The following is a 14,304-nucleotide window of genomic DNA, read 5'->3' on the forward strand; positions in this document are numbered from 1 at the left end:
GTATCACTCTGATTTTTCCACGGTTGAGCAAAGAGGCCAAAGAACAGATTTGTTGAGTATCAAAGTTAAGGGGACATGATCATTCTCACTATGATCTAAGATATCCTCAAAGATGGAAAGAAACTAAGACAGTCCAATAGGAAACCATTTATATTTTCCTCTAACTGGAACTTTAAGCGTGCCTGGGTTTGTGTTATGGGCATTATTAATAATATGTAATGCCACTAGAGGAGTTTGTCTCTGGCTTTTCCTGTTAGTAGGTATAGCTATTTGAGAGAAGTTGCCAATGGAGAAAACTTATGATTTCTAATACTATCCTTTTAAAATGTCATAATTGCTAATATTCATTTTCACATTGACACCATCACTTTTCAACACAAGTCATTAATTAAAAAGTAGCCAAGTTGTTTTAGATCATGTATCTTCAAGGCTCTGCAGGGATTAGGGTTAGGTTTTCAGATTCCAGAACATTTGTCATCTTTGGAAACCTAAGATCATCCTTGTAAAGTGAGCTGTTAAATAAGTGTTTTCTTAGTTCCTTTACTTTAATATCATTTTCCTTTTTCTGTGTATATTTTCCTGCTCCTCAAAGAGCTCGATATATTTACAGTTATTTATTTAGCCTAATTTCAGCATTATTCTGTCACAGATGCTGTCTGTCTGGAAGATTGGATACTCATTCTTGACCAAAACTCTCAAACAATCAGTACCACCCTAACTTTCCTAATAATAAGAAAACGGATGTGATAAGGATAAAATTGATACTCTGGAATATATGTATGTATGTGCATGTATGGGCACATGTGTACATAGAAGTGTGTGTGTGTGTGTGTGTGTGTGTGTGTGTGTGTGTGTACTTCTACTGTTTGCTACCAATTCTCCCTGTTGCTTTATACAGAAATAGCTACAGGAAATGGATGTATCTTGAGTCTATGCTATCCAGTAGCAAAGTTGAAAAGAGAATACGGGCACATTATTATCTTCCTACTGCAGGTCATAACACACCTGTCAGTATCACAATTTAATGTCCTCAGGTGAAAAAAACAGCTTCAATAATGTGATAGAATATGAAATTTGTATTCTTTGAAATCAGCTAGATGAATTTTGAAAAGCATCATCATTCCATTTATTTTGCAATGACGGAAACATTGCGATATGTCCATCAAAATATAAAATAGCCAAAGTTATGCTATTACACATTTCCTGGTAAGATCTCCTACCTGATGAGGTACTGCCCTTGGACCACAGTGCCTGTGATTGGAGGGCTAAGGAGATGGGAAGCTCTAAAAGCACAGGGAAAATGACGTTGCGAGTACAATCTCCCTTGTTTTCTCTCCCACCCTCCCTACTCTCACACTGAATCTGAGTAATTCCTCTGCTGATTTGCTTCTAGGTCACACTGTGGATCATGCTGGACTGACCATTGTATGCTCAACTTTTCCATCTGCAGTTGCTCCAAGTTCAGAGTTCAAAGTGTGTCACTTTGTGGCTATATTTCTTTACACTTCTAGCTATGTTTATTTTTATAGGCTAGGACATAGAATTTAGAAATAGTTTCATTCTCCTTCAGTGCATGTGCTCCAAAATTTCCTGGATATGTTTGCTTCTCTCGATGGCAGTAGGAGGAAGAATTTTGTTGTGAATTTGATGGCAAGAGAATTGTTTTAGACTGAAATTGATCTCAAATTCTGCTTTTATGGAAATAGTCATCATTTTCTGATTACTCCCTGGTTTGCCCTGGCACATCATTACCCTGGCTCCACAACCCAGCTCTTCCAGACCCACCTGGCTGTATCTCTGGGAGATTTTTTTTTTTTGCCATTTTATGCCTACTAACTGTGGATTATCTTTGAACACTTCTCATATCTATAATGCATATTTTTATTCTTGTTCAGTTATCTCCTTATTTTCTCATAACTTTGATCTAGTTAATAAAGACTCCCCTTCTTTGTTCTCATTTACAAACATAAAAGAAAGTATTAAAGAATAGTACAATAGTTCACCCATGTATCCACCACCACCATTCAAAAATTGTAAGTCTTTTACCATGTTTCCTCTCTTCTCTACCTCAGTCCTTCCCTCTGTCTCTTTCTCTCTCTCCCTCATGCCCTTTTTTGAACCATTTGAAAGTAAGGTACAAATATCATGAAACTTCAAACCTTAATACCTCAGCTTACATCTTCTAAGAATTAAAAACAATTCTCACATAATCATGAAACCAGCTAAGAAATTTAACAATAACATCCTTAACCATAACTATCCCATCCACCCTAGCTTTCTTTTTTTGTGAATCAAACAAACTAACCATTTAAATTGTTTACAGTTAATGTAACCATTCTGGCAATCAGTGAGACAGTGATTCGGTTCCTGCATTATATAACATCTCCTCAGTTCCACAGCAGCATGGCAGGTTCTGAATATAAATTGCTCACAGCCATATCAAAAAATTCTATATCTGAGAAGCCTATAATTACATAATGATGATGTGATCTGCCCCTGCTACTAAAAATATTGGCTAAGATTTTGAAAAAAAAAATTAAAGCCAAAATATTATCTTTTGTATCTTACTGTGCATGTGAAAGAAAAATAAAATTACTGTAGTATCTCTGAATGAGGAAGAAACTTTGCAAACATGGATCATAACAAAAAATTCTACTCAAGTATTAATATTTTTAGTTTATCCACAAGCACTCTGAGTCACACCTATACCTTCATCTCTCCCATTTTGGCCATATCTGTGCTGGTTTCCTGGTTACTGAACTTTTTGGTGATCACTGTAGCTTCAGACCCAGCCTGTCTACCACTTTCAGGGACAGGTCCCAGTGGGGACTGCTGTGAATCACAGGACATTGGGCAGAGCAGGGCCACAGCAGGGCTGACATGTCTTAGGTGGCAGTGGCAGAAACAGAGCCTATTCTACTTTTTAAAGTAAATGTTTATGAAGTATAATGCACATATAGAAAAGTAGAGGAGGAAGGCAAAAGTAGGAATATGCAGGGGATGGTATTCCTCCTATCCAGCCTTTGCTCTAGCTCTTCCCTCTGCCTGGAACACTCTTCTACCAGATATATTCAGGGCTTCTGCCCATTCCCTCCCTCAAATTTTTAGTCAAATGGTGACATTTTAGTGAGATCTGACCTGACCACCGTATGCAAACTTGCAACCCCCTATTCCAGGTAACTTCCTACCAGGGCTGGGACCAGGGAAAGGCAAGTGAGGTACAGAGGGCACAGATTTCAAGAAGGTGGTCACTGTCAAGGCCATACAAGTTCAGGTGAGGACTTGCACATTCCTGAGGGAGAATGTCTCTTTAGATTTGGTCCCTAGGTGCTTCCCTTGCCTCACCTCAGTCCCTGCCATGAGCCCTACTCCCCTTTCTTGCTTTATTTTTCTGCACAGCCTTTTCCTAGAATGACAGCTCCTCAAACATGAGAATGCTTGTTTTTGTTTTGTTTATTGATTATTCCTGGCCTGGACAGAGTGTCTGACACACTGTAGGCACTCAAAGGCATATTGTGAATGAATAGATGGGTGAATGGATGAGTAAATCATTGAATAGCTCTGCACAGGAATTTTGTTTCCCCTTTTAGCAGTATACTTAACATCTTATGCTAGATATTAAGCTCTTTAACTTCAATGAACAGGTCTTTTCATTTATTTATCCCCAGGCATAGCACCTGTGTGACAGAGTGGGCCACTAAAAAAAGATTGATTAATTGAATATATATCTGCCAATCTCTGAGATAGAATTTTGGTTCTCAGAATAACCCCATCATCCTGGCAGCCACAGTTACACTAGAAAGAGCTTAGCTCTTGGAAATAACTAGAGATAACCTGACTGAGGCTTGCACAAGATGTTGAGCTTCTTTACAGCTGTTTCTTCTTTTGCAAAATGTACGTAATTAACCCCATTCCTGGAGTAGTTGTGAAGGTTAGTGCAATCCTATGTAGAGTGCCTAGTACATAGCTGGGCTCAATATATACCCATTTTTGTGACTATTTTATGTTCTTAACCTCTTTTCATTATATTTTCTCTGTAATAAATTATGAAGTAGGAATTTTCTTACATTGATATTTTTATTTAATTCTATGGCTCTCTTTAATTTCCTCTTCTTTTTTTTATTCCAGTTGAATTTTTTATTTCCATTTCTTCTGTTCATCTAATATTCTATATTATTTCCTTCCTTTCTTCCAAGTACATTATTAAGTAATTAATATGTTCCAAGAACTGTGCTAGGACTGTGAATGCAAAAGAAACTTAAACATGACCCCTTCTTTTCAGGAACTCATAGTGTAGCTGGGGAAAAACATGTCACCAATTGGAGACCATTGTTGCCCAAGCTCTCAGAGAGGGTGTGAGGTGCTGTGGGGGGACCGTGGAGCTAGCTCTTCTCTCTTACAGATGATTCTCCTACAGTTCTAATTAGGGTAGAACCAATTTCTTTATTATTTGTAGCTTAAAAATTTATGTTTCCTTTTATTCAGTTACTTTTCCACCATTATGTTCTCTTAATACTTTTGCTTTCTTTCATCCATTCTGTAAATAAAACCTTAATTTTTAAAAAATATTTTCAAGTTACTGCAGAAATTTAGACATACATAGAGTGAATGCTTGATTTCCTATGGTGTAAATGCTTTAAGACTCACACAGTGTATATATGGATATAAGTGAATCATAGCATTGTGTATAGCAGCAAGTCAGCTAGTCTCACTAACAAACATGGCACCACATACACAGTATGTACGAAGATTCAAAACAGGTCCTGCATCTTAAAAAGCCTTAATCCTTTCAGGCAAGTTTCAGTGAAATATCAAAATTTTTACCATGTCTCATTTAGTGTGACAAAAATTAAACAATGCTTTATTCATTTATTAAGTATATGCTTCACACAAAAGAAATATCAGTTGCTATGTCAAATATAAAAATAATAAAAACAACGTTTGTGATCTTGGGGGAGATTAGAACATAAATAAGAGATAACAACCTAAAAATTAAAAGAAAAAAAGAACCCATGTGTGAATGAAACATATCTACCACATATATGTGAAACAATTAGAGGACAAAAGTTAACCACATTATATTTTAATCATTAGAGAATTCCAATTAAGGTAATATTTTGAAAGGCTCACTGCTCCAGGAACACTTGCTAGAACATGCGACTTTTGTGTCTTGTCTTGAAAGTAGTGTTATAGATGGACTGTTGGAGGAAAGATGACATTTTAAATGGTAGATAATATGCATTCTAGCACAGAGGCTGCTCTTTCTCATTTGGCAGACTTATGTAAGAAATTAATAACAGATGAAGTTAGGTGCAGAAACAAGGACTAAGGCCTAAGTGAATGCTTGACTAAAGAGCTGATATTTCAAGGGTATTTGAATAGGGAGACCCTAAAGTTCTTTGAGTAGCCTAAGTATATTTTTTTAAAAGATTTAATTAAACACTCATTCATTGGCTGTCTTCTGTGTGTTCTTGGTATGTTTCTCTACCTTGACCACGATGTTCTGAAGTCACTGAAAGTATGGCATGGTCCTTTCCCTTGAGGCACCCATAGGTCATTCAGATGATCTTGGCAGCTCTGTGCATGTTACTTTGGAGTAAGAAAAAAAAAATCACAAGCATGTTATTATATGATTAGCAGGAAAGGATGATAATTTAGGTGTAAAGTAAAAAAGTCTGAGTTTAGAGAGGTGACTGTGAAGACAGAAAAGAGAAATCCCATATTATAAGCATTGTACACTGCTGCCCACACTTGATAGCAGTATAAAGGAGTGATAAAAAATAACTGCATTTAAGCGTCTCCATTTTTCATACTGTATTAAAGGTATAAGTTAATTACTCATTCATTCAGTCAGTCAGTCAAAAGCTAATGTTACGTACTTTCTAGTATTTAACACAGAATCTACTTTCACCAGTATCGACATAAGTAAATTTGCTTAGTGTTATCATCTTTTGAATTTGTTTAATTAATAGTACTAATTTTATAGGGACAGAAAAAGACAAAGCTGGTTGAGGTGACATGCAGTATTTTGTAATGGCTCTTAGTGTACTGCTTATCCTAATTAAAATAAGAAAGTGGGTTTTATTTATTAATTCAATTTTTCTCATGTCATATAAAAATATATCATTTGGAATTTAAATCTCCCTTGCCTATTCTGAGGATAAGTGTGAAGTTTTTTTTTAAAAAAAGACTTAATTTGATTCTACTTTTAAAAGTTATTTGAGAGTAAAAGAAAAAAAAAGGAAAACCTTTTACATTTGCTGAAAATATTCTGTCATTTGATCTTTTTATGTCATTCTAAAATAATGGTATAAATTTCAACCTGATCTGCAAGAAGAAAATTTTATTTTCATGAATTCTAGGGTTTCTGTTATTTTAAAGTATGGCAAATTAAAGTTTAATTTCTGACTTTACCTGTGGGAATATTTGATCATTTTTAACATGTTAGAGAGGGACTTCTGCTCCTAGATATGAGGGATTAACAGAGTTCAAACTTAGCCTTCTGCTATAAACAACAAGAAATCTTGATAAAATATATGAAACAACCTTGTTCAAACATTGGAAAACAGTACATGACCTTGATCTCATGGAAGTGAAGTAAACAAGGTGAACCCCAAAATCACTCAGGCTTTCTGCCTTGGAGGCAATTTCCTGATTGTTGTTCAGTAGGAGAGAAGGTAAATAGAGCTTGGCCATCTTGCTAATTTAAGAAGACAGAATCAGAGTTTTGGAAGACCAAGGCACTTAGAATTTGCAGTGCAGAGTAAAGGAGAAAGAAGATGGATCTATGCACAAAAAGAGTCCTAGAAATTAGCATAAGAGTTCCTTTGTGAATTTGATTGAATATCAATCTGCATGTGAGCAGTGTGAAATTATAAGAGTCCAGGTAAAGAAAAATTGCTAAGGAGTTGAACCAGAAGTTGTCCCAGTTTCTACCAGCCAGAGGAGAGATATCTTGTTGAATACACAAGGAATTAACTAAAGATTCTTGAATGGTCACATCTTAACAATGAGGCTAAACTATCCCTAAACCAAAAACTATTTTAGACTTGTTCTAAAGGATTAAAATCAAAGCTCAAAAAGGAGCAAACTGAGCCATAAGTAATATAGCTGCCTTCCAGAATAAAGTCTGAAAGAAAGAAAGAAAAGAAACAGAAATCCAGCACTATATGCCTTAATGTACACAATGTCTAGCACCTGGTCAAAAATTTATAGACAAGTGACAAAGTGGGAGTGTGACACATTACCGGGAGGAAAACCAAGCAATGGAAATAGTTCCAAAAATTACATTGATGATGGAATTAGCAGTCAAGGACATTAAAGTACCTATTATAAATACATACTAAAAGATGCAATAGTAAACATAAATATAATGGGAATAAAAGTTAAAATATAAAAAAATACAAAATGAAAGTTATAGACATGAAAAATAAAATATCTCAGAAAGAATATTTTAATAGATTGGATTAACAGCATATTAGACGTTATAGAAATAAAGATCAGTGAACTCAAAATTGTGGCAATAAAAAACAGCCAAATGAAGCACAGAGAGGAAAATAAGCCCCCCAAAACTAAAAGAAATGAGCAAACTCTCATTACTTTATATAGTAATATCAGTGGGTATAAGTGCAACTGAAGCTCCAAAAGGGTAGGAGAGAGAAGCAGATCAGGAAAAAAAAAAACCTGAAGAAACAATGGCTGTTAAATTTTCAAATGTAATGAAAATGTAAACCCAAATCCATAAAGAACAATAAATCCCAAGCAAGATAAACACAAAGAAGACATTATAATTAAGTTGTTAAAAACTGCTGATAAAAAGAAAAATATTAATATCCCAAATAAAAGGCCGGTTACATACAAGAAAGAAAATAATTAGAGTCAACTTTCCATCATAAACTATATGTGAGGCAAGAAAGGAATAATATCATTAAAGTTCTGAAAGCAAAAAAGAAAATTCAACCTAGACTTCTATTCCCTAGGACAATAAAATGACATAAAGCACTGAAAGAAAAAAATACATACTGTCAACTTAAACTTTCAGACCAAGTGAAAATATTGTTTTTGGAAAATTAAGGCAAAATAAAATTTTTTCCTTTGTTTTGTCTTAATAAAAGACCTTCTTAAATAAAACCTGAGAGAAGTCATAGTCTCAGGCCAGCACTGCTGTAAATGTTAAAGAAAGTTCTTCAGAGAGAAGAAAATTATAGTAGACAAAAACTTGTATTTATATAAAGGAATGAAAATAACCATAAATGGTAAATGTGTGGGTAAATATAAAACACAATAATGTTTTTTCTTATTTTTAAAAAGATAATTGACTGTTTAAAGCAAAATTAATAATAATTTATTGTCAGGGTAGAAGCCATAAAACATGTGTAAGTAAAATGTATAACAATAATCCAAAGGATAAGAGGGTGAAATGGCAGGATATTGCGTAGAGTTCTTACATTATACATAAAATAGTAGATTATTATTTGAATACAGACTGTGACAAGTTAGTGGTGTACCTCATCAACCACAAAGCACTGAAACAAAACAAAGAGATTTAGCTAGTAAGCTACTATGGGGGATAAAATGGAATGCTAAGAAGGCAGGCAGCAAAACAGGGAAAAGTAAATAAAGAACAGATGGGACAAACAGAAAAAAAAAGAGGAAATGATTTATTTATATCCAACCATACCAATTATTATAATAAATGTAAATGCACTAAACAATAAAAGGCAGAAATGGCAAGACTGAAGACAAAAGCAAGACCTAATTGTGTGCTGTCTGCAAGAAACTCACTTTAATACTGTATAAGTGTGAAAGCGTTCACCAAACAAATTGAAAGTGGGAAAAGCTTAAATTGCTAAGATAATAAGCAACTCTTCAGTGATTTTTGGATTAGTAATTTTTCTTTCAACAATTGATGTGATCTTTTGAAATCACTAGAGCAAATCATGACAATACTTGGTTATACTTTCTTAGTTATCACTCTGTTTTTAATCTATGTAAAGCTGCTCATGAAAGAAATTGTCTATAATTCAATCTTTCTTAATTATAACAAAAATTTAATAATTCCTGTTTTTATGAATTATTAAGGTTTTATTGCATAGAAATTTTTGTGGTTAAACATTACTTGCTTTATCAGAGAAGAAAAATGTATAATTTTTATTTTTGAGAATAATAAATACTAATACAAAAATAAGGACAAAATTAAACTATTTCGTTTTTTAACTCTGCAAAAATAATACAGTTAGTTTATCCATAAAAGAAATTAGTATTGAAAAGTTTCCAAATCAAGGATGGGATGAAATGACATTCATATCTATACTCTAAGATAATCAAATATATTCTAATCTACATTTTTAAGATGATTCAGCATATAGGGTTTTTTCCAAAGTTCTTTTTTTTTTTTTCTTTAATCATAGTATGAAAACAAGTCCTCATCTAAAATAGAAGCTTTTCTGGGGAAACCATGTTGAAGACATATGAAATGTTCCTATGTTACAGGTCATAAGGAAAGGAGAAGTGAGCTGCTGCTGGATTTGCACGGCCTGCAAAGAGAATGAATACGTGCAAGATGAGTTCACCTGCAAAGCTTGTGACCTGGGGTGGTGGCCCAATGCAGATCTAACAGGTAAGAGCTGTCTCACTTGTAAAACTTATGCCTGACTATTGGCCCTTCCAAGGTACCCATTGTTTAAATAACAACAATTATTAGTTCATGTCTTTTCAATGTTAACTTACAGTGCACATTTTTTATTGCTCATGTCAAAGAGTATTCATAAACTTCTTATAAGTTTTCTGTACTCTATGTTGAAAAGGAAATTCATTTAAATCTAAATAAAACTGAATTGATGTGTGGTAGGATATTCTCTTATAGAGTTTTCTATTTTTCTTTTTTTGGAATTATTATATATTTGAAGGTATTTCTAGCCACTTAAACTTATATTTGCAAACATTTCTTGAACATCTGCTATGCATGAGACACTATTGTAGGCCCAAAAAGTACAAAGGTACAAAGTCCCAGCTTTTATTTTTCTTAAAATCTATCAAAGAATAAGCATATGGAGAAACATGATATAATTATTAATATCACAGAGATGTTTATAAAGTACTATAAAATTTATTAGGCAGATAAGGAGTTGAAAGGAATTCCAGACAGAAAGTAGAATATGGGAAACATGAAAGTTTATAACACATTTGAGGAAACCACAGAACAAGTATGTAGGGTTGGTCCATAGACTCAAAGCCCCAGTAAAGCAGTGGTCAGAGATGAGACTGGATAAGGACGCTGGTAGCGGACGGCAGAGTTCCATGTAACATTCTTCTACATGTTTGGACTTTGCCTTTAAGCACAGGAGAACCACGGAAGGTTTTTTTTATTTTTATTATTTCAGCATATTACGGGGGTACAAATGTTTAGGTTACATATATTACCTTTGCCCCACCCGAGTCAGAGCTTCAATTGTATCCATCCCCCAGATGGTGCACACCACACTCATTAGGTGTGAATATATCCATCCCCTCCTCCCCCCTCCCACCTGCCCGACACCTGATCAATGATACTACTGTATGTGCACATAAGTGTTGATCAGTTAATACCAATTTGATGGTGAGTACATGTGGTGCTTGTTTTTTCATTCTTGTGATACTTTACTTAGTAGAGCTCCAGCTCTATCCAGGATAATAATACAAGACAACCCAAGTGCCCATCAATACATGAGTGTATTAAAATGTGGTATATGTATACCATGGAGTACTACTCAGCCACACAAAACAAGGGTGATCTAGCACCACTGAGGGGTTTTAAAGCAGTGAATGATGTCATATCCATGTTTCTGAAGGATGCCCCTAGTGGTGCTATGGAGTGTAGACAGCCTAGACAAGAAATAGAAGTTAGGAAGCTGTCACAGTGCTCCAAGTTCAAAGGGTATATGGACTAATGCAGCTGTGGCAGGAATGAAGAGGAATAAATGAAAGCAAGAGACGGGTCACTAGTAAAACCAACGGGACCTAGAGGGATTGATTACATGTTTATATATTTCCTGAGAACAATGTTCATATATGTGAATTTTATTTTTCATAGACCCTGGTATGAGCTCACAAATGAGAGGTGTTTACCAAATGTTTTTCATCAATTTTAAGAGTCATAGAGACATAGAGCCTTTGTCATCTGAATACTTAGAGACTTTGGCACATGAATAATCTAGCCCCTCATCTTAGAAAAAGGAAGCTGAGGCCAGAGAGGTGAAATTGGGTGCACAGGGTCAGGCAACTAGTTGTTAGAAGCAGAACCTAGTTCACTAACTCCTGATTTCATGCCTGCCTGAGTGCTGTTGAAAATCACCAGAGATTATTGTAACATTCTTGATGGTTGGTTGCTTTTTTTTTTACTTTCTTCCAAATAAGACTATGAGACTAAGGAATCATGCAGTTTATTCAAAGCACATGAAAAATGGTTGGGTAGTAGAACTAGGTCACATAACTAAAATTATTCTTATTAAGTGCCAGTACCTTGAAAAATGTTAATTCTGTTAGAAAAAATTAAAGTAAAATGAGTATCAGAAAGCTTTTAGAAATCACCTAGTACAAAGGCCCTTTTTTTAAAAAAGAAAAAAGTAGATCAGAATATGATATTTTTGAAGGTACAAACTGCATCTTACTTATCTTTTTATTCTCTGGCTAAAAACTGGCTTTTGAACTTTCATGTGCCTAAAAACTACCCAGGAATTATTCACCTCCAGAGATTCTCCTTTGCTAGTTCTGGGGTGGGACCAAGCAGAGCCTGATGTGTTTAGTCCATGTCCCACCCATGGAGAAACTCTGCTCTCTGGCACTAACCTGATGCCTTGTTCAAAATAACTACCTAATACATGCTTATTAAATTGAGAGAATTAGGAAGAAGAAGGGACTCAGTCAGGTTCATCGAGGTCAATGCAGTTGGTCAATGAAAAATCACAATGAGAATCCAGGAGTGTTTGTCCCCCTAATGCTCTCTCACCCTGCCATTTATCCCATGGTGGCAGGCAGTAGACTGGCTTGGAAAAGCTTTTCCAACCTCCTTCTGGACTCAAGCCTCCCAGCCCGCTCACTTTGTCTCTCTTCAATCTTTATCCTCCTTCTCAGTGTGTGTTTCCTGCCAGGTATATTTTTCTGACACAACTAGGTCCCCTTAGATCACCAGTGTGTTCGAGAGTTGAGTTGACTTCATAGTAATTTCTCTCATCTATTTCACTGAGATCACAGCGGACTAGAAAGAGGCTCACAGACAAAAGTGACCTCTTTACAGGTTGATCTTAGAAGTCAGAAGTCCTGACTTTGAGGTTCAAGAGTTTTTTTCTTGTCTACATTCTTTTGAGCTTTCTCAAACTTTTCCTACTACTCTATTTTCACTTCAATTAGGGCTTATCTCATACATGAAAAAGAATTTCTATCCTATTTGAAAACATTTCAAATTTCTATCCTATTTGAAAAACATTAAAATACAAAAGGATTTAATATGCTGTGATAATGAAACTGAAAGTCATATATTTTATTCCCTGGAGTTCTTCCACTGAGGGATTATTGTATATTGTCTTCCCACTGCCAAATGATCACCTCCATTTATTAAAGTTCTTGAATTTGGCAAAGTATAAAAACAACTCCTTGACTATAAATAGATGAATATTAATACAATTTTCTTTTTAAAGATTTAGTATACTATGACCTATCACATATCTAAAAGTCACTTTAAAATTCAAATGAGTTGAGCCACGCAGCAGCTCAGACTCTTGACTTTAGCTAATAATGACAGGTAAGCAGCTACCCTTATCAAATGCAAACCTTATCTTTGAGATCTTTCAGAATATACACTTCTCATACTAATTTATAGTTACGTTTTAATGATGCCTATTGTTTCTGCATTCCTTCTAGTCTCATACATGAATGGAAAATGAGAACACATTTGCCACTTACTTGGTGCCATGTCAAGCACAGAGCAAGGGCACAGTACATGGCAATGTGGTGTTGGTGTTGCCATGGTAGCGGTAGTTGTGAAAAGAGAAAACTCACAGGCATAGAATACCAAAAATCAGTAAAAAGTCTCGGAAGAGCAAGTGCATTACCATTAAGTAGGTGTTTGGTTTTATGTTTTTTCTTTTTAACTAAATTTTTGTAAAACTGAGAAATGCCTTCTTTGAAAAAGTTTATTTTGCTGAATTAAAATATACTTTTTACTTTTAATAGTGTATTAAAAGTGTATCTGTTAAAGTCACTTTAACAGATAGTTACTTTTTATATACACCCCAAAGATTCTAATATTAACGAATAAAAACTGGCTTGTAAGTAGTTTTTAAATTTCCATTAAAATATGTTGTTTTTTGGCTATGAAGAAAAATTGGTGTCTTTCTTAGAGGAAGTGTTTTTAGAAGGTGTTAATAAGTTTCTCATATTTTCTTCTTGTGAAATTGCACATTTTAATTCAGCATTTAAATTTCACACTTTATTTCTTATGATGCAAAAACAAGGATCTTTTCTGCCATGATACATAGCTTGACAGTAGTTTTAACAATTCACAAACCAATTATATGTTATCCAAAGCTACATATTTCTTATGAAAAGTCAAATAGTGTAAGAGGATTGCTTAGCAAGATAGACTACATTAATTTTTTTCTTACAAAAAGAAAACACTCATATTTAATAGAAATTAACTAATTTTAACCATTTTTCTACATCCCAGTAGTTGCCCCAATCTCTCACACTATGGTGTAGTAATTTATTTAATTCTATACTGCTCACTACCACCTGTTTTGTGCCAGACATTTTTTTGAGAAACTCGAGATATACAGGTGAATTAAGCAAGGTCTGTATCCTGAGAGAAGAACTTCATATGAAACTAGATATGTAAATAGTCAATTATAAGTCCCACAATAGGCATATGTGTAAAATGTCATATAAATACAGAGAAAGTAGCAATTATTTTTCCCTAGGAAGAGAAAAGCCTTCACAGACAAGGGGACATTGAATTATAAATAGAATTTCACTTTATAGAATTGTATTGAATTATAATAGAATTATCATTGATATTGATGTAACAACATTAAGGAAGTCTTATATAATCATGCAATAGTATTGTAAATGTTATGAATTTCCCCAAGACACACTGGATAAAATAATTTTTTTTGCTTTTATTTCTTGATTTATATTAAATTTGACTTGATCCCATTGGAAAAAATTATATTAAATTCTAGCCTCCTCCAATATATTTGGATCTAATAGGCATCACCATATTTGCTTCAAAAAATTATAAGTAGCCCCTAGTCTTTAGATCAGTGTTATCAG

The 14,304-nt window shown here is 34.3% G+C and overlaps 1 protein-coding gene across 2 annotated transcripts in view; it reads left to right on the top strand.

The window, feature by feature from the left end:
• GRM1 (glutamate metabotropic receptor 1) overlaps window positions 1-14,304 on the top strand; it is a 365,790-nt gene that overhangs the window by 308,542 nt on the left and 42,944 nt on the right. For both annotated transcript variants that reach the window (XM_045544531.1, XM_045544532.1), the window contains exon 6: window positions 9,493-9,619. In XM_045544531.1, coding sequence (XP_045400487.1) covers window positions 9,493-9,619 — 127 coding nt within the window. The remainder of the gene's footprint in view (window positions 1-9,492; window positions 9,620-14,304) is intronic.

Source organism: Lemur catta, chromosome 2, assembly GCF_020740605.2.
Source record: "Lemur catta isolate mLemCat1 chromosome 2, mLemCat1.pri, whole genome shotgun sequence".
Lineage (NCBI taxonomy): Eukaryota > Metazoa > Chordata > Mammalia > Primates > Lemuridae > Lemur > Lemur catta.